Source organism: Pelophylax lessonae (genome assembly GCF_965119305.1).
Source record: "Pelophylax lessonae genome assembly, chromosome: 3".
Classification (NCBI taxonomy): Eukaryota; Metazoa; Chordata; class Amphibia; order Anura; family Ranidae; genus Pelophylax; species Pelophylax lessonae.
In genome coordinates, this window is record NC_138770.1 from 675,740,980 (window position 1) to 675,754,767 (window position 13,788).

The 13,788-nt window shown below is 41.5% G+C and overlaps 1 protein-coding gene across 2 annotated transcripts in view; it reads right to left on the reverse strand.

Annotated features, from left to right (window-relative positions):
* The window catches only part of DAAM2 (dishevelled associated activator of morphogenesis 2), a 342,052-nt gene that overhangs the window by 114,123 nt on the left and 214,141 nt on the right, over positions 1-13,788 (reverse strand). For both annotated transcript variants that reach the window (XM_082249299.1, XM_082249298.1), the window contains exons 13-14: positions 13,180-13,364; positions 8,127-8,438 (exon numbers count right to left, since the gene is read on the reverse strand). In XM_082249299.1, coding sequence (XP_082105425.1) covers positions 8,127-8,438; positions 13,180-13,364 — 497 coding nt within the window. The remainder of the gene's footprint in view (positions 1-8,126; positions 8,439-13,179; positions 13,365-13,788) is intronic.

Consider the following 13,788-nt stretch of genomic DNA (forward strand, 5'->3'; position numbering starts at 1 on the left):
GCAACTATTCTAAATTTCCTTACAATGTCCTTGATACTCAAGCCCATTGCTTCTTAAAAAGTATGGTGTGTGGGCTGGTGTGGTCGGGGGGTGGGGGGTGGTGTGGTCCGTCTGCTGCCACCCCGGCCCATGGAGCACCAGCCGCCACTAGGGCCAATGCACCCAAAACCATATCCTTCTAGCCCATGATTTCTCAACCAAGGTTCCATTGAAGCTTAGTTTTCCTTCAGAGGTTGCTAGGGGTTCATTGAACAATGAGAAACCTTTGCCTCTTGGATAAGTTCCCTCTGGCACCATTAATCATTTTAGCTATCTGTAAGGGGGGAATTCTTCCCAATGACCACAAGTGTAAGGACCTTTCTTCCCCCTGACCATCACACGAATGTATCATGAGGGGTAGATATTATATTATTATTATTATATAGTATTTATATAGCGCTGACAGTTTACGCAGTGCTTTACAACTTGAGGGTAGACAGTACAAATACAATACACTTTAATACAGTAGGAATCAGAGAACCCTGCTCGTTAGAGCTTACAATCTAAGAGGGACGGTCAAGAGATACAAGAGGTAATAAATGTGGGGGATGGGCTGATGGAGAAAATAAGAGTACAGTTGTTAGGTGGATGCCAGATAGGTTTCCCTGAAGAGATGTGTTTTCAGGAATCATCTGAAAGAAGACAAAGTTGGAGATAGTCGGACAGATGGGGGTAGAGAAATCCAGAGGATGGGAGAAGTCCTGGAGGCGAGCATGGGAAGAGGTGACAAGGGAGCCAGAGAGCAGGAGGTCCTGGGAGGACCGAAGAGATCGAGTTGGTTGGTATTTTGAGACCAGATTAGTGATTTAGCTGGGCACCAAGTTATGAATGGCTTTGTAGGTTATGGTTTGTAACTTGAATTTAATTCGTTGGTTGAGTGGCAGCCAATGGAGGGATTGGCAAAGAGGGGTAGCAGACACAGAGCGGTTTTCAAGGTGGATGAGCCTGGCAGCAGCGTTCATGATGGACTGAAGGGAGGGAGGGGATGGTCTTTTTAAAGGTAAGCCAATGAGAATGGAGTTGCAGTAATCAAGATGAGAGATGACCAGGGAGTGGATTAGAAGCTTTGTGGCATCATTGGTTAGGAAGGGACATATCTTGGAGATGTTGCGGAGATAGAATAAATTTTAGTAGGGGTTCCATGAGACTGCAAAGTTATTTCAAGGGTTCCTCTGTGTTAAAAAAAAGGCTGATATAGTCCAAAAAATGGGGTGCTTAGCCAATGGTAATACCGTTTTATAGCTCATTCAGAAAAAAAGCCAGAAGATCAACAGAGCTGAACCCCAACATTCCAGATTTGTTGAGGGTCCATTAAAAAGTGCAGAAATGTAAAGTACAAAGAAAGTAACAAAAAAATACACATCCACTAACAACTCAGAGCCTCAGTCTGTCACAGTGATAAAAGGGTGCGGGAGGTGCGAAATGTTGGTGGACGTGTTTATTTTGCACTTTTCCTTGCATATTACATTAATGTACTTTGTAGACTAAGGAAAGCTGGAGTTTTGAAGTTGATCTCTGCTGATGTGCTGGCTATTTTTCTGAACGAGGTACCAAAAAGTGTTTCCCACTTAGACATCTCACAAATGACCACCTTGTTACATGACGTCATATTGGACTGTCATCACCCTTTCATATCACGGGGTGTATATGATGTCATACTGAAGGACCTAAGACAGGTCATGTGCCATTGACGTCCTCAACCTTCCAGAAGGCTGCTCTACTCCTTCCACTTCCAGAATAATGGCCTCTTTGTGGTCCTATAGGAAGCGTAAGGAGAAGAATGGTTTTCACACCCAGGGAAAAGAAGGTGTGAGAACATGCGAAGGGGCCAATACTTTCCAGGAGCTCAAATTCTCTCCAAAACATTTCATAAAAGCTCAGGAAAAAGTTTATAAAGCTCTTGGATAAACATTTCCACTATACACTTGTGTTGACTTTGGAGATGTAAAGCTAAAATGTGCTTTTCTGGGTACAATGCCTAAGAAAATCGTGTAGGATAACCTGATGGAGATCCTGCTTTTCTGTTTTTCCTATAGAAGCCTCCAATTTGTATACTGAGCTTAACCAGACAGAAGGAGTGTGTTCTATAGAATGTCACCATGAAAGATTCCATATGACTCCTCAGGCACTCTGCTTTCCTCCAACGACCCAACAAATATACTGGAGGTCAAGCAGCTTATACCCATAATGGCCATATTGTGTGGCTGTGGGGGACATTAGAGTGTAAGCTCCTCTGGTGCAGTGATGACTCTGGAGGGACATTAGAGTGTAAGCTCCTCTGGTGCAGACAGTAATATGCCTGGCTCAGCGTTCTCTGTACAGCACTATGGAATATGTTAGAGCTATATAAATGTATAACAAAAATAGTGTGTGACTGTGGAGAGACATTAGAATGTAAGCTCTTCTGGTTCTGTGATGACTGTGTTGGAACATTAGAGTGTAAGCTCCTCTGGTACAGAGACTGATGTGACTGGCTCAGTGTTCTCTGTACAGCCCTGCGGTATATGTCAGAGCTATATAAATGTGTAATAAAAGTATATCACTGTGGGGAAAATTAGTATGTATAAATATATAAGGCTAATAGTGTGTGATTATGGTGGGACATTAGAGTGTAAGCTCCTCTGGTACAGAGACTGATGTGACTGGCTCAGTGTTCTCTGTACAACACTGCAGTAACTGTCAGAGTTATATAATAGTGTGTGACTGTGAGGGGACATTAGAGTGTAAGCTCCTCTAGTGACTGGCTCAGTGTTCTCTGTAAAGCACTGCGGTATATGTCAGAGCTATATAAATGTATAATAATAGTGTGTGACGGGGGGGGGCATTAGAGTGTAAGCTCCTCTGGTACAGAGACAGACGTGACTGGCCCAGTGTTCTCTGTACAGCGCTGTGGTGTATATTAGAGCTGTATAAATGTATAATAAGAATAGCGTGTGACTGTGGGGGGGGGGGGCATTAGAGTGCAAGCTCCTCTGGTACAGAGATTGACTCAGTGTTCTCTGTATTGCACTGCGGTATATGTGAGAGCTATAGAAATGTATAATAATAATAAAAGTGTGTGGCTGTGGTGGGACCTTAGAGTGTAAGCTCCTCTGGTTCTCTGATGACTGTGGGGGGACATTAGAGTGTAAGCTCTTCTGGTACAGAGATGCCATGACTGGCTCAGTGTTCTCTGTACAGCACTGCGGTATATGTCAGAGCTGTATAAATGAATAATAATAATACTGTTTGACTGTGGGGGGACATTAGAGTGTAAGCTCCTCTGGTACAGAGACTGATGTGACTGGCTCAGTGTTCTCTTTACAGCCCTGTGGTATATGTCAGAGATAAATAAACGTATAATAATAATAGTGTTTGACTGTGGGAATATGTTAGAGCTACTGTATATAAATGTATATAATAATAATAATAGTGTGTGGCTGTGGTGGGACCTTAGAGTGTAAGCTCATCTGGTTCTGTGATGACTGTGGGGGGACATTAGAGTGTAAGCTCATCTGGTTCTGTGATGACTGTGGGGGGACATTAGAGTGTAAGCTCATCTGGTTCTGTGATGACTGTGGGGGGATATTAGAGTGTAAGCTCATCTGGTTCTGTGATGACTGTGGGGGGACATTAGAGTGTAAGCTCATCTGGTTCTGTGATGACTGTGGGGGGACATTAGAGTGTAAGCTCATCTGGTTCTGTGATGACTGTGGGGGGACATTAGAGTGTAAGCTCCTCTGGTACAGAGACTGATGTGACTGGCTCAGTGTTCTCTGTGCAGCACTGTGGTATATGTCAGAGCTATATAAATGTGAAATTCATTGAAGACAAGTAGTAAAGTATATTTAGAGGAGGTCAGTGATGGTGATTTCTAGTGCTGTTGGAGTGGAGATCCTCTTTATAATCTTGGCTCGGTATTTAGCACGATTGATTCTGAATCTCTTCCATGTATCCTTCCTATAGAGACCTCTGCTTTGGTTACAGTTTTACTCACACAAGTCCATTGTACTCGCTGGCCAAACTGCACAGCTGGAGAAATTGTCAGGAATTGGCTCTCACATGTGCACCTTTCCTGCCGCTCCAGACGGAGATTACAACAGTTCATTTAATACAATAATGTATTTATTTAAAATATCCTTAAATGTCATTTTAAATGTAACCAAAATAAGTCAATGAATTGTTTGTTCTATCAGCTTCCTGTAACCCCCTGCACAGCATCTCTAAGTCAGAGCTATGAACCAACCAGCATCCACTGCATAGCTCAGTGCTGTCAGTCTAACACTGTGCACACACCAGCTAGAGGGAAAGGTCACATGACCTCATCAGTGTGGTGATGTTCCATCACTTTTCCATCAGCAGGTTTGGGGGAGAGTCAATGATAAAACTTTAATCTTTAAAGTGTTACTAAACCCATGAGCCTGCAGTCACTATATCTGGTCTCCCCAGGAGCATGCAGTCACTATATCTGGTCTCCCCAGGAGCTTGCATTCACTATATCTGGTCTCCCCAGGAGCCTGCAGTCACTATATCTGGTTTCCCCAGGAGCCTGCAGTCACTATATCTGGTCTCCCCAGGAGCATGCAGTCACTATATCTGGTCTCCCCAGGAGCATGCAGTCACTATATCTGGTCTCCCCAGGAGCCTGCATTCCCTATATCTGGTCTCCCCAAGAGCCTACATTCCCTATATCTGGTCTCCCCAGGAGCCTGCATGCACTCTATCTGGTCTCCCCAGGAGCCTGCATTACCTATATCTGGTCTCCCAAGAGCCTGCAGTCACTATATCTGATCTCCCCAGGACTCTGCATTCACTATATCTGATCTCCCCAGGAGCCTGCATTCACTATATCTGGTCTCCCCAAGAGCCTGCAGTCACTATATCTGGTCTCCCCAGGAGCATGCAGTCACTATATCTGGTCTCCCCAGGAGCATGCAGTCACTATATCTGGTCTCCCCAGGAGCCTGCATTCACTATATCTGGTCTCCCCAGGAGCCTGCATTCACTAAATCTCTCTCACATTACACAGAACATGCAAGTGCAATTATTTCAGTGAATATAAACTGCATATTTAACCATGCATCTAACTTTTTCTCATCAGCAGTACATAGCAGTCTTGTGACTTCCATCAGTGTCTGGTTAAAGCTTGTAGAAAGAGTTTTCATTCTACTCTGAGTGTCCTATGAGGCTGTAGGATCCCCGATCTTCTGTCTGGACCAGTGCCAGGACAAGATCATCCAGTGCCCAGGGCAAAGATGGCAAATTGCACCCCCTCCCTCCATTATGTGCAGCATATGAGCAGAGCTTTTGCAAGTGCAGTTGCTCCAAAGATTAGTAAATGAGGTAGAGATCTTCTGACTTCCATCATCCAATCATGTGCAAGCAAAAATGCATTTTCTTTTTTTTAATTTTCCTTGCATGTGATTGGGTATTCTTTGTAAAGTGAAGCTTTACCTCATTTACTAAACTCTGCAGCAACTACACTTGCAGAGTGCACAGCCAATTTGCCTTTAGTAAATCCTCCTCAATGAGTAACTGGGATTGATTTACTAAAAGAAAATAGACTGTGCACTTTGCAAAGTGAAATTGCCCTCTGCAAGAGCAGTTGCTCCGGAGCTTAGTAAATGAGAAGAAGCTCTGCTGACTTCCATCATCCAATAATGTGCATGCTAAAATGCATTTTTTTTTTTTTTTAATTTTCCTTGCACGTTATTGGGTACTCTTTGCAGATTGAAGTTTTACCTAATTTACTAAGCTCTGGAGCAACTGTATTTGCAGGGTACAACTGAACTTGGCAAATGCACTTGTCTATTTGTCTTAAGTAAATCAACCCCCATAAAGTGCTACAGCCAAAGAAAAGCCAGGCATTTAGCATCTTCAGATATTCCTGACAGCCGCCAATAGAGGGCGCACCCACAGCATTCAGTGATTGCTGATTGGGCGGCCAGGATAGCATTGCTCGATCCAGCTCTGCATTTTATTTACTTTCACAAGTGTTTCCAGAAGCTATTTTAAATAACAAATACTTGTAATAAAACGAGAGAACATCCGAAGTCGCATTCCATGCGTCCCAAGGCGCCCATTTCCAAGGCTTCACATGAGGCCCAGCGTGAGCGATCAGCTGAACTTGCTGGCTTTTTGTGCGGCAGCTGTCCAAATTCTGAGACCGTCAAATGTTATCAGGAATGTGAGAGCGGATTCCTAGAAAAGTACAACCGGGAACAATCTGTCTCTTACTACAATGTATCCAATCATGCCCGCCTCATCAAAATATTCAACGCACACCCTTACTGATCTTCACCCACCCCCCCACTGAGCTGTCTGTGTCCCACTGTCCCCCTATAAAGGTTTTTGCTCACTTCCTGTCCAGGTGACACAACAGGAAGTGGAAAGAAATCGCTTCACCTTTAGACAGCTGTCACTGGAGCAAGTATCCTCATTGTAACATTCTCCTTTTGGTGACAAATGTAACATTTTGGATTTTTCATCCGTTTTCTGTCCCTGTGACTATGGCCACAGGACTGAGAGATCGAGCGAATCTCCTAATCAAAGAAAGTGAATCTCCTAATCAAAGAGATCAAATCTCCTAATCAAAGAGAACGAATCTCATAATCAAAGAGAGTGAATCTCCTAATCAAAGAGAGTGAATCTCCTAATCAAAGAGAGTGAATCTCCTAATCAAAGAGAGTGAATCTCCTAATCAAAGAGAGTGAATCTTCTAATCAAAGAGAGCGAATCCCCTAATCAAAGAGAGCGAATCTCCTAATCAAAGAGAGTGAATCTCCTAATCAAAGAGAGTGAATCCCCTAATCAAAGAGAGCGAATCTTCTAATCAAAGAGAGTGAATCTCCTAATCAAAGAGAGCGAATCCCCTAATCAAAGAGAGCGAATCTCCTAATCAAAGAGAGAGAATCTCCTAATCAAAGAGAGCGAATCCCCTAATCAAAGAGAGCGAATCTTCTAATCAAAGAGAGTGAATCTCCTAATCAAAGAGAGTGAATTTCCTAATCAAAGAGAATCGCAAAATATAGCCTGGTCAGGAATGGGGTAAAATCTTCCAGTCTTAAAGTGGTTAAAAATACGCTCATTGAGAATTTTTTTTGTCAAAGACATGTAGCTAAATACATTTTGGCCAAAATATATGCCAAAAATTGAATATATTGGATATTTTTTAACTGTCAAAGTAGAAAATGTCAATTTTTTGCAAAATTTTCGCTACTTTTTTTATTAATATGAAAATGAAAAGCGCAGAGGTGATCAAATACCACCAAAAGAAAGCTCTGTTTGTGGGGAAAAAAAGGACGTCAATTTCATTTGGGTACAGCAATCAGGGCCGGTGCTACCACTAGGCAAACTAGGCAGCCGCCTAGGGCGCACTGCCACCTAGGGCGCAGCTATGGCCTGTGCCACATTCTTCTCTTGTCACCTCCTCCTTCCATGTGGATGTCACCTCTAGAGAGGGAGGCAGTGTGTGCAGGAAGGGGGTGTAGGGTTAAAGGGGGGCAGTGTGTATAGGAATGGGAGTGTAGACTTAAAGGGAGACAGTGTGTATAGGAAGGGAGTGTAGGGTTAAAGGGGGTGTAGCATTAAAGCGGGGCAGTGTGTGCAGGAAGGGGGGACAGTGTGTACAGGAAGGGGGTGTAGAATTAAAAGGGGCAGTATATACAGGAAGGAAAGTGTAGGGTTCAAGGGGGGAATTATGTGCAGGAAAGAGGGGGAATGTGTACTGTTTTTTTTTTTTTTTTTTTGGGGGGGGGGGGGTTGCAACAAGTAGCTGGTCTTGCCTAGGGTGCAAAATAGTCTAGCCCCGGCCCTGACAGCGATGCATGACCACGCAATTGTCAGTTAAAGTCGCGCAGTGCCAAGTTGAAAAAAGTGGCCTGGACGTTAAGCAGGAAAATCCTCCGGGGGTAAAGTGGTTAAAGATTTCGAACATTTAAAAATAAATGTGAAAAAGACATAAAGAAATAAATAAATAAAAAATAATCCAGGCAATGAGCAAATCATCAATATGTGATGGGAATAAATAATATAAAAACATAATCACAAATAACAATTGTTTTGGGGGAGGAGCCTATTAAAGAGGAGCGCCCCCCCCCCTATCGTACCTCATTCAGTTTGGCCCAGTTGAAAGACTTCAGCGGATGTGACGGCTGCGGAATCGACTTCTTCCTCAAGTTAGTTCCAGGGTTAAATAAGTTCAAGGGTGGCGCCATCATACCCATTCCAAAGAATGGCGGAGCTCCGGGCGGTGGTGGGGGGCCCCCTGGTGGCGGTGGTGGAGGAGGGGGTGGAGGGAAACAGGAAAATGATTGGGGTGGAGGAGGGGGTGGTAAGTTTTCGGATAAGGGTGGAGGGATGGGAATGGGGCCCCCTGGAGGAGGGGGAGGGGGAGGAGGGAAGGAAAGGGCACCCCCATTCTGAAAAAAACAGAAGTTGCGAAATTATAAATGACACAGACGAAAAAAAAATTTACTTTATTCTCTAATTTTACCGTATCTGTGATAATTCTGTCATCAAAACATTCAATTCACATTCTTAAATATCAATTTATTTTTATAATAAATATAAAGTCTATAAAATTACAAATCTGCATAATTAAATCCCTGGCACGTTACAATATACAGTAGACATAGGCATGACATATCACATAAAAATGAGTTTTGTTTCGTTCAGATTCATTAATCTACATTAAGTATAAGCCAACCCGAATATAAGCAGAGGCCCCTAATTTTACCACAAAAAACTGGGAAAACGTATTGACTCGAGTATAAGCCTAGGGTGGGAAATGCAGCAGCTGCTGGACCCAACTGGACCACCACGAGACCCATGGTACAGGAGATGGTACAGGCAGGGCACAGGAGATGGTACAGGCATGGCACAGGAGATGGTACAGGAGATGGTACAGGCATGGTACAGGAGATGGTAAAGGAGATGGTAAAGGAGATGGTACAGGCATGGCACAGGAGATGGTACAGGGGATGGCATAGGAGATGGTACAGGCATGGCACAGGAGATGGTACAGGAGATGGTACAGGCATGGTACAGGAGATGGTAAAGGAGATAGTACAGGAGATGGTACAGGTATGGTACAGGAGATGGTACAGGCATGGCACAGGAGATGGTACAGGAGATGGTACAGGCATGGTACAGGAGATGGTAAAGGAGATGGTACTGGAGATGGTTTAGGCATGGTACAGGAGATGGTACAAGCATGGCATAGGAGATGGTACAAGCATGGTACAGGAGATGGTACAGGAGATGGCACCGGAGATGGTACAGGCATGGCACAGGAGATTGTACAGGAGATGGTACAGGCATGGCACTGGAGAGGGTACAGGCATGGTACAGGAGATGGTACAGGCATGGTACAGGAGATGGTAAAGGAGATGGTACAGGAGATGGTACAGGCATGGCACAGGAGATGGTACAGGCATGGTACAGGAGATGGTACAGGAGATGGTACAGGAGATGGTACAGGCATGGCACAGGAGATAGTACAGGAGATGGTACAGGCATGGCACCGGAGATGGTACAGGAGATGGTACAGGCATGGCACAGGAGATGGTACAGGCATGGTACAGGAGATGGTAAAGGAGATGGTACTGGAGATGGTTTAGGCATGGTACAGGAGATGGTACAAGCATGGCATAGGAGATGGTACAAGCATGGTACAGGAGATGGTACAGGAGATGGCACCGGAGATGGTACAGGCATGGCACAGGAGATTGTACAGGAGATGGTACAGGCATGGCACTGGAGAGGGTACAGGCATGGTACAGGAGATGGTACAGGCATGGTACAGGAGATGGTAAAGGAGATGGAACAGCAGATGGTACAGGAGATGGTACAGGCATGGCACAGGAGATGGTACAGGCATGGTACAGGAGATGGTACAGGAGATGGTACAGGCATGGCACAGGAGATAGTACAGGAGATGGTACAGGCATGGCACCGGAGATGGTACAGGAGATGGTACAGGCATGGCACAGGAGATTGTACAGGAGATGGTAAAGGAGATGGTACAGGCATGGCACTGGAGATGGTACAGGCATGGTACAGGAGATGGTACAGGAGATGGTACAGGCATGGTACAGGAGATGGTACAGGAGATGGTACAGGCATGGCACAGGAGATGGTACAGGCATGGTACAGGAGACGGTACAGGAGATAGTACAGGCGATGGTACAGATATGGTACAGGAGATGGTAGAGGCATGGCACAGGAGATGGTTCAGGCATGGCACAGAGAATCTCCTGTAGCATGCCTGCAGCACTGCATCTCCTGAGGAGATGCAGGGGCTGCGGAGGAGTCTCACTTACCTTTCAAAGAGGAGCCTAACAATTAAAAATGGTGCGGCCCTGCGCCAACATGTCATTGCGCATGCGCCGAATGCCCGGTAATAGTCGAACGTGTTGGGGGCTTTTCAGCATAAAAAAAACATGCTGAAAAAGTCGGCTTATACTCGAGTATATACGGTACTTATTAAGTTCCATTAAATTCGGTTGATTTGTTCAATTCGCATTCGGGATTCCTATTCGGAATTCGTTTTATGTCTTTTTCTAATTCTCTTCCATACATTTCTGATTGGTTTAATCGGAAACTTTTGATTTTTTTTTTTTTCGATTCAAATAGGGCAAAGTGAATAAACGAAAGAAAAAAAAAAATTATCAAACGATTACAATGACTCTTTAAATCATCTTTGGCTTAAAAAAAATATTTTGAAATAGTGCTCTAATAACACACACAGTCTTTGATTTCAGAAATATGTTTACAGTTCCAATTCGATGTAAAATTTGATTTGAATTTCAGACGAATTTGGTTTCGTTATTCGGAGCATTCGGTAAACTTTGTTTATACTGCAGTTCGGGTATACGGAAATATCTGAATAACGAAAAATTTGTCAGAATATTTATTCAGAATGAAACGATCCACACAAGTCTAATAATAGTAATAATAAGCAATAATAATAATAATTATGATATATTATAAAGATAATATACAGCAACAGGGTCATTTTTTTTTTTTTTCAAAAAAGCTCCTTGAGCAGCCTTGAACTCCAATCAGTGACTTTGCATAGGTTGCGATGATGTCATCAGTCTGCTGCAGGCAGGAGGAAGCATTTCCTCAGTCTCCTCTCCCCCAGAGATCAGACTGCAACATTGTAACTTTGTAGCAAGTCACAAAATGACCGTGTAATCTCTGAGACGGCATCTCATGTCAGGAAGTAGATGGTGACCCCGGATGATGCCTGTACGTTCAGACTAGACGGTGCCGATATCCCCTGCCTGGGCCACTCTTTAAGTCACTTTTTTGGTTCTTTGAATTTTAGTAGACATGTGCGGTCCCTTTCGTTCCGAAACGAAATTCTTGCAAATTTTCCGTTATTAAATATAATAATATTATTATTATATTAATATAATAGTAACCAATCTTAATGAATCTGACATAAGGAAACAAAAATTTTGGACTAAATTCTGAGAGTTTTTGAATCAAATTCAGATAGTTTTTTAATTCCAATTTCAGATAGTTTTTGAATCAAATTCGGATTTTAGAAGAGAATAAAATATAATAGAAAATAATAGAATAGAAAATAAAAGAATAGAATATAATAGAGTAAAAACAGAAAAAAATGCAAAAAAAAAAGAATGGAAAAAAAAAAAATAAAACAGTGAATAAAGGGATAAAATCAAAAATAAAGGAAAAGAATAGAAAAAAATAGAATATAATTATCTTCTGAAATTCGAATTAAATTTAAATACATTTAAATTCAAACAGAAAAAAAAAGAATAGATTCGAAAAGAATAGAATAGAATAGAAAAAAATCAATAGAAGAGAATAAAATAGAAAAAATAGAAAATGTTTCCGCAGTTCAAATTTCAAATAGAATACATTCCAATTGGAATAGAATATAAAATAATAGATTTGAATAAAATAGAAAATAAAAGACAATAGAATAGAAAAAAAAAACAATAGAATGGAATAGAATAAAATAGAAAAAAAAACAATAGAATAAAATAAAATAGAAAGAATATAACCATCTACCAGAATTCAAATTTTGAATAGAATAAAAAAGAATAGAATAGAAAAGAATAGAACAGAATTTAAAATAAAATAATAAAAAAGAAAAAAAAACAATAGCATATAACTATATAACAATCTTCCGAAATTCAAATTTCGAATAGAATAAATATGAATCTGAATAGAATAAAAGATAAAAGAATAGAAAATAAAAGAATAGAATAGAGAAGAATAGAATAGAAAAAATCAATAGAATAGAATAAAATAGAAAAAATATAAAATGTTTCCGCAGTTCGAATTTCAAATAGAATAAATTCCAATTGGAATAGAATATAAAATAATAGATTTGAATAAAATAGAAAATAAAAGAAGAGAATAGAATAGAAAAAAAAAACAATATAATGGAATAGAATAAAATAGAAAGAATATAACCATCTTCCAAAATAGAAAAAAAAAAACAATAGATTATAATAAAATAGAAAGAATATAACCATCTACCAGAATTCAGATTTTGAATAGAATAAAAAAAGAATAGAATAGAATAGAAAAGAATAGAACAGAATTGAAAAAAAAAATAAAAAAATAGAATATAACAATATAACAATCTTCCGAAACTCAAATTTTGAATAGAATAAATACGAATGTGAATAGAATAAAGGATAAAAGATTAGAATAGAAATAGAATAGAAAAAACAATAGAATAGAATGAAATAAAAAAGAATCTAACCATCTTCCGAAATTCGAATAGAATATATTTGATTTCAAATAGAATTCAAATTGATTTGATTTTTCCGAATTTTGAGTTCAAAAGAATGGAATTAATTCCAAAAACAAATTAAATTAATTAAACTAATTGAACTAAATTAATTTATATGAACAAAAAATCGATTCGAACCCGAATAAACGAAACAATTAATTAATTGAATTTGATGAATTGAATTAAATGAATGTATGTAAATAACGAATTGAAAGGAAACAAATTATTTTGTTCTGCACATGTCTAACTTTTAGTATAAATCAGGTGAGAAATTTTTTTGCACCAAACCCGTGGATCCCCCTCCCCCTCTTACCGAGAGTTCGGTTCGGATCCCCCTCCCCCTCTTACCGAGAGCTTGGTGCAGATCCCCCTCCCCCTCTTACCGAGAGTTCGTTCAGCTGGGCCATCAGCTCCCCCATCTGGTCCCGGGCGTGCCGCAGCTCCACTGACTCTTTCTGCAGCTTGTCCTTCATCTTGTTGAGGGTCTTCATCATCTCCTCCTTCTCCTGAGTCTTCGTCTCGCACTCCCTCTCCTTCCTCTCCAGCCGGCTGGTCAGCTCCGTGTGCTCTGGAGGAGGGGACAGAGGAGGAACATTTCAGCACTCGATGACCCAGCGGCCTAAAATGTATCCCAATGGGCTCTTCATATTATAAACGCTAATGTGACCGTCAATGGCTTTGTTGGTAAAGAAAGCCAAGTCGGTGACAGACATCTGTTAGTAATTGTTGGGGGGCGCTGGATGTCCTTACCTGCAAGGAAATTATTCATACTCCTTGTTAATGGTTTCCAAATACTGCAAAGCAGGCCCAGATCTAGGGGAGTACTGGGGTGGGGTGGGGTGGCTGGACTGCCCCCCCCCTGTTTTCAGTTACACCCTTCTACTAGGTCTCTGAAACTGGCGCATTCACTGAGCCATGATGTGAGGGGGGACACTCAGATGGAGACCTGGATGTAGGATTTGACTTTAATGAGGATTCCTGATGTATAAGGG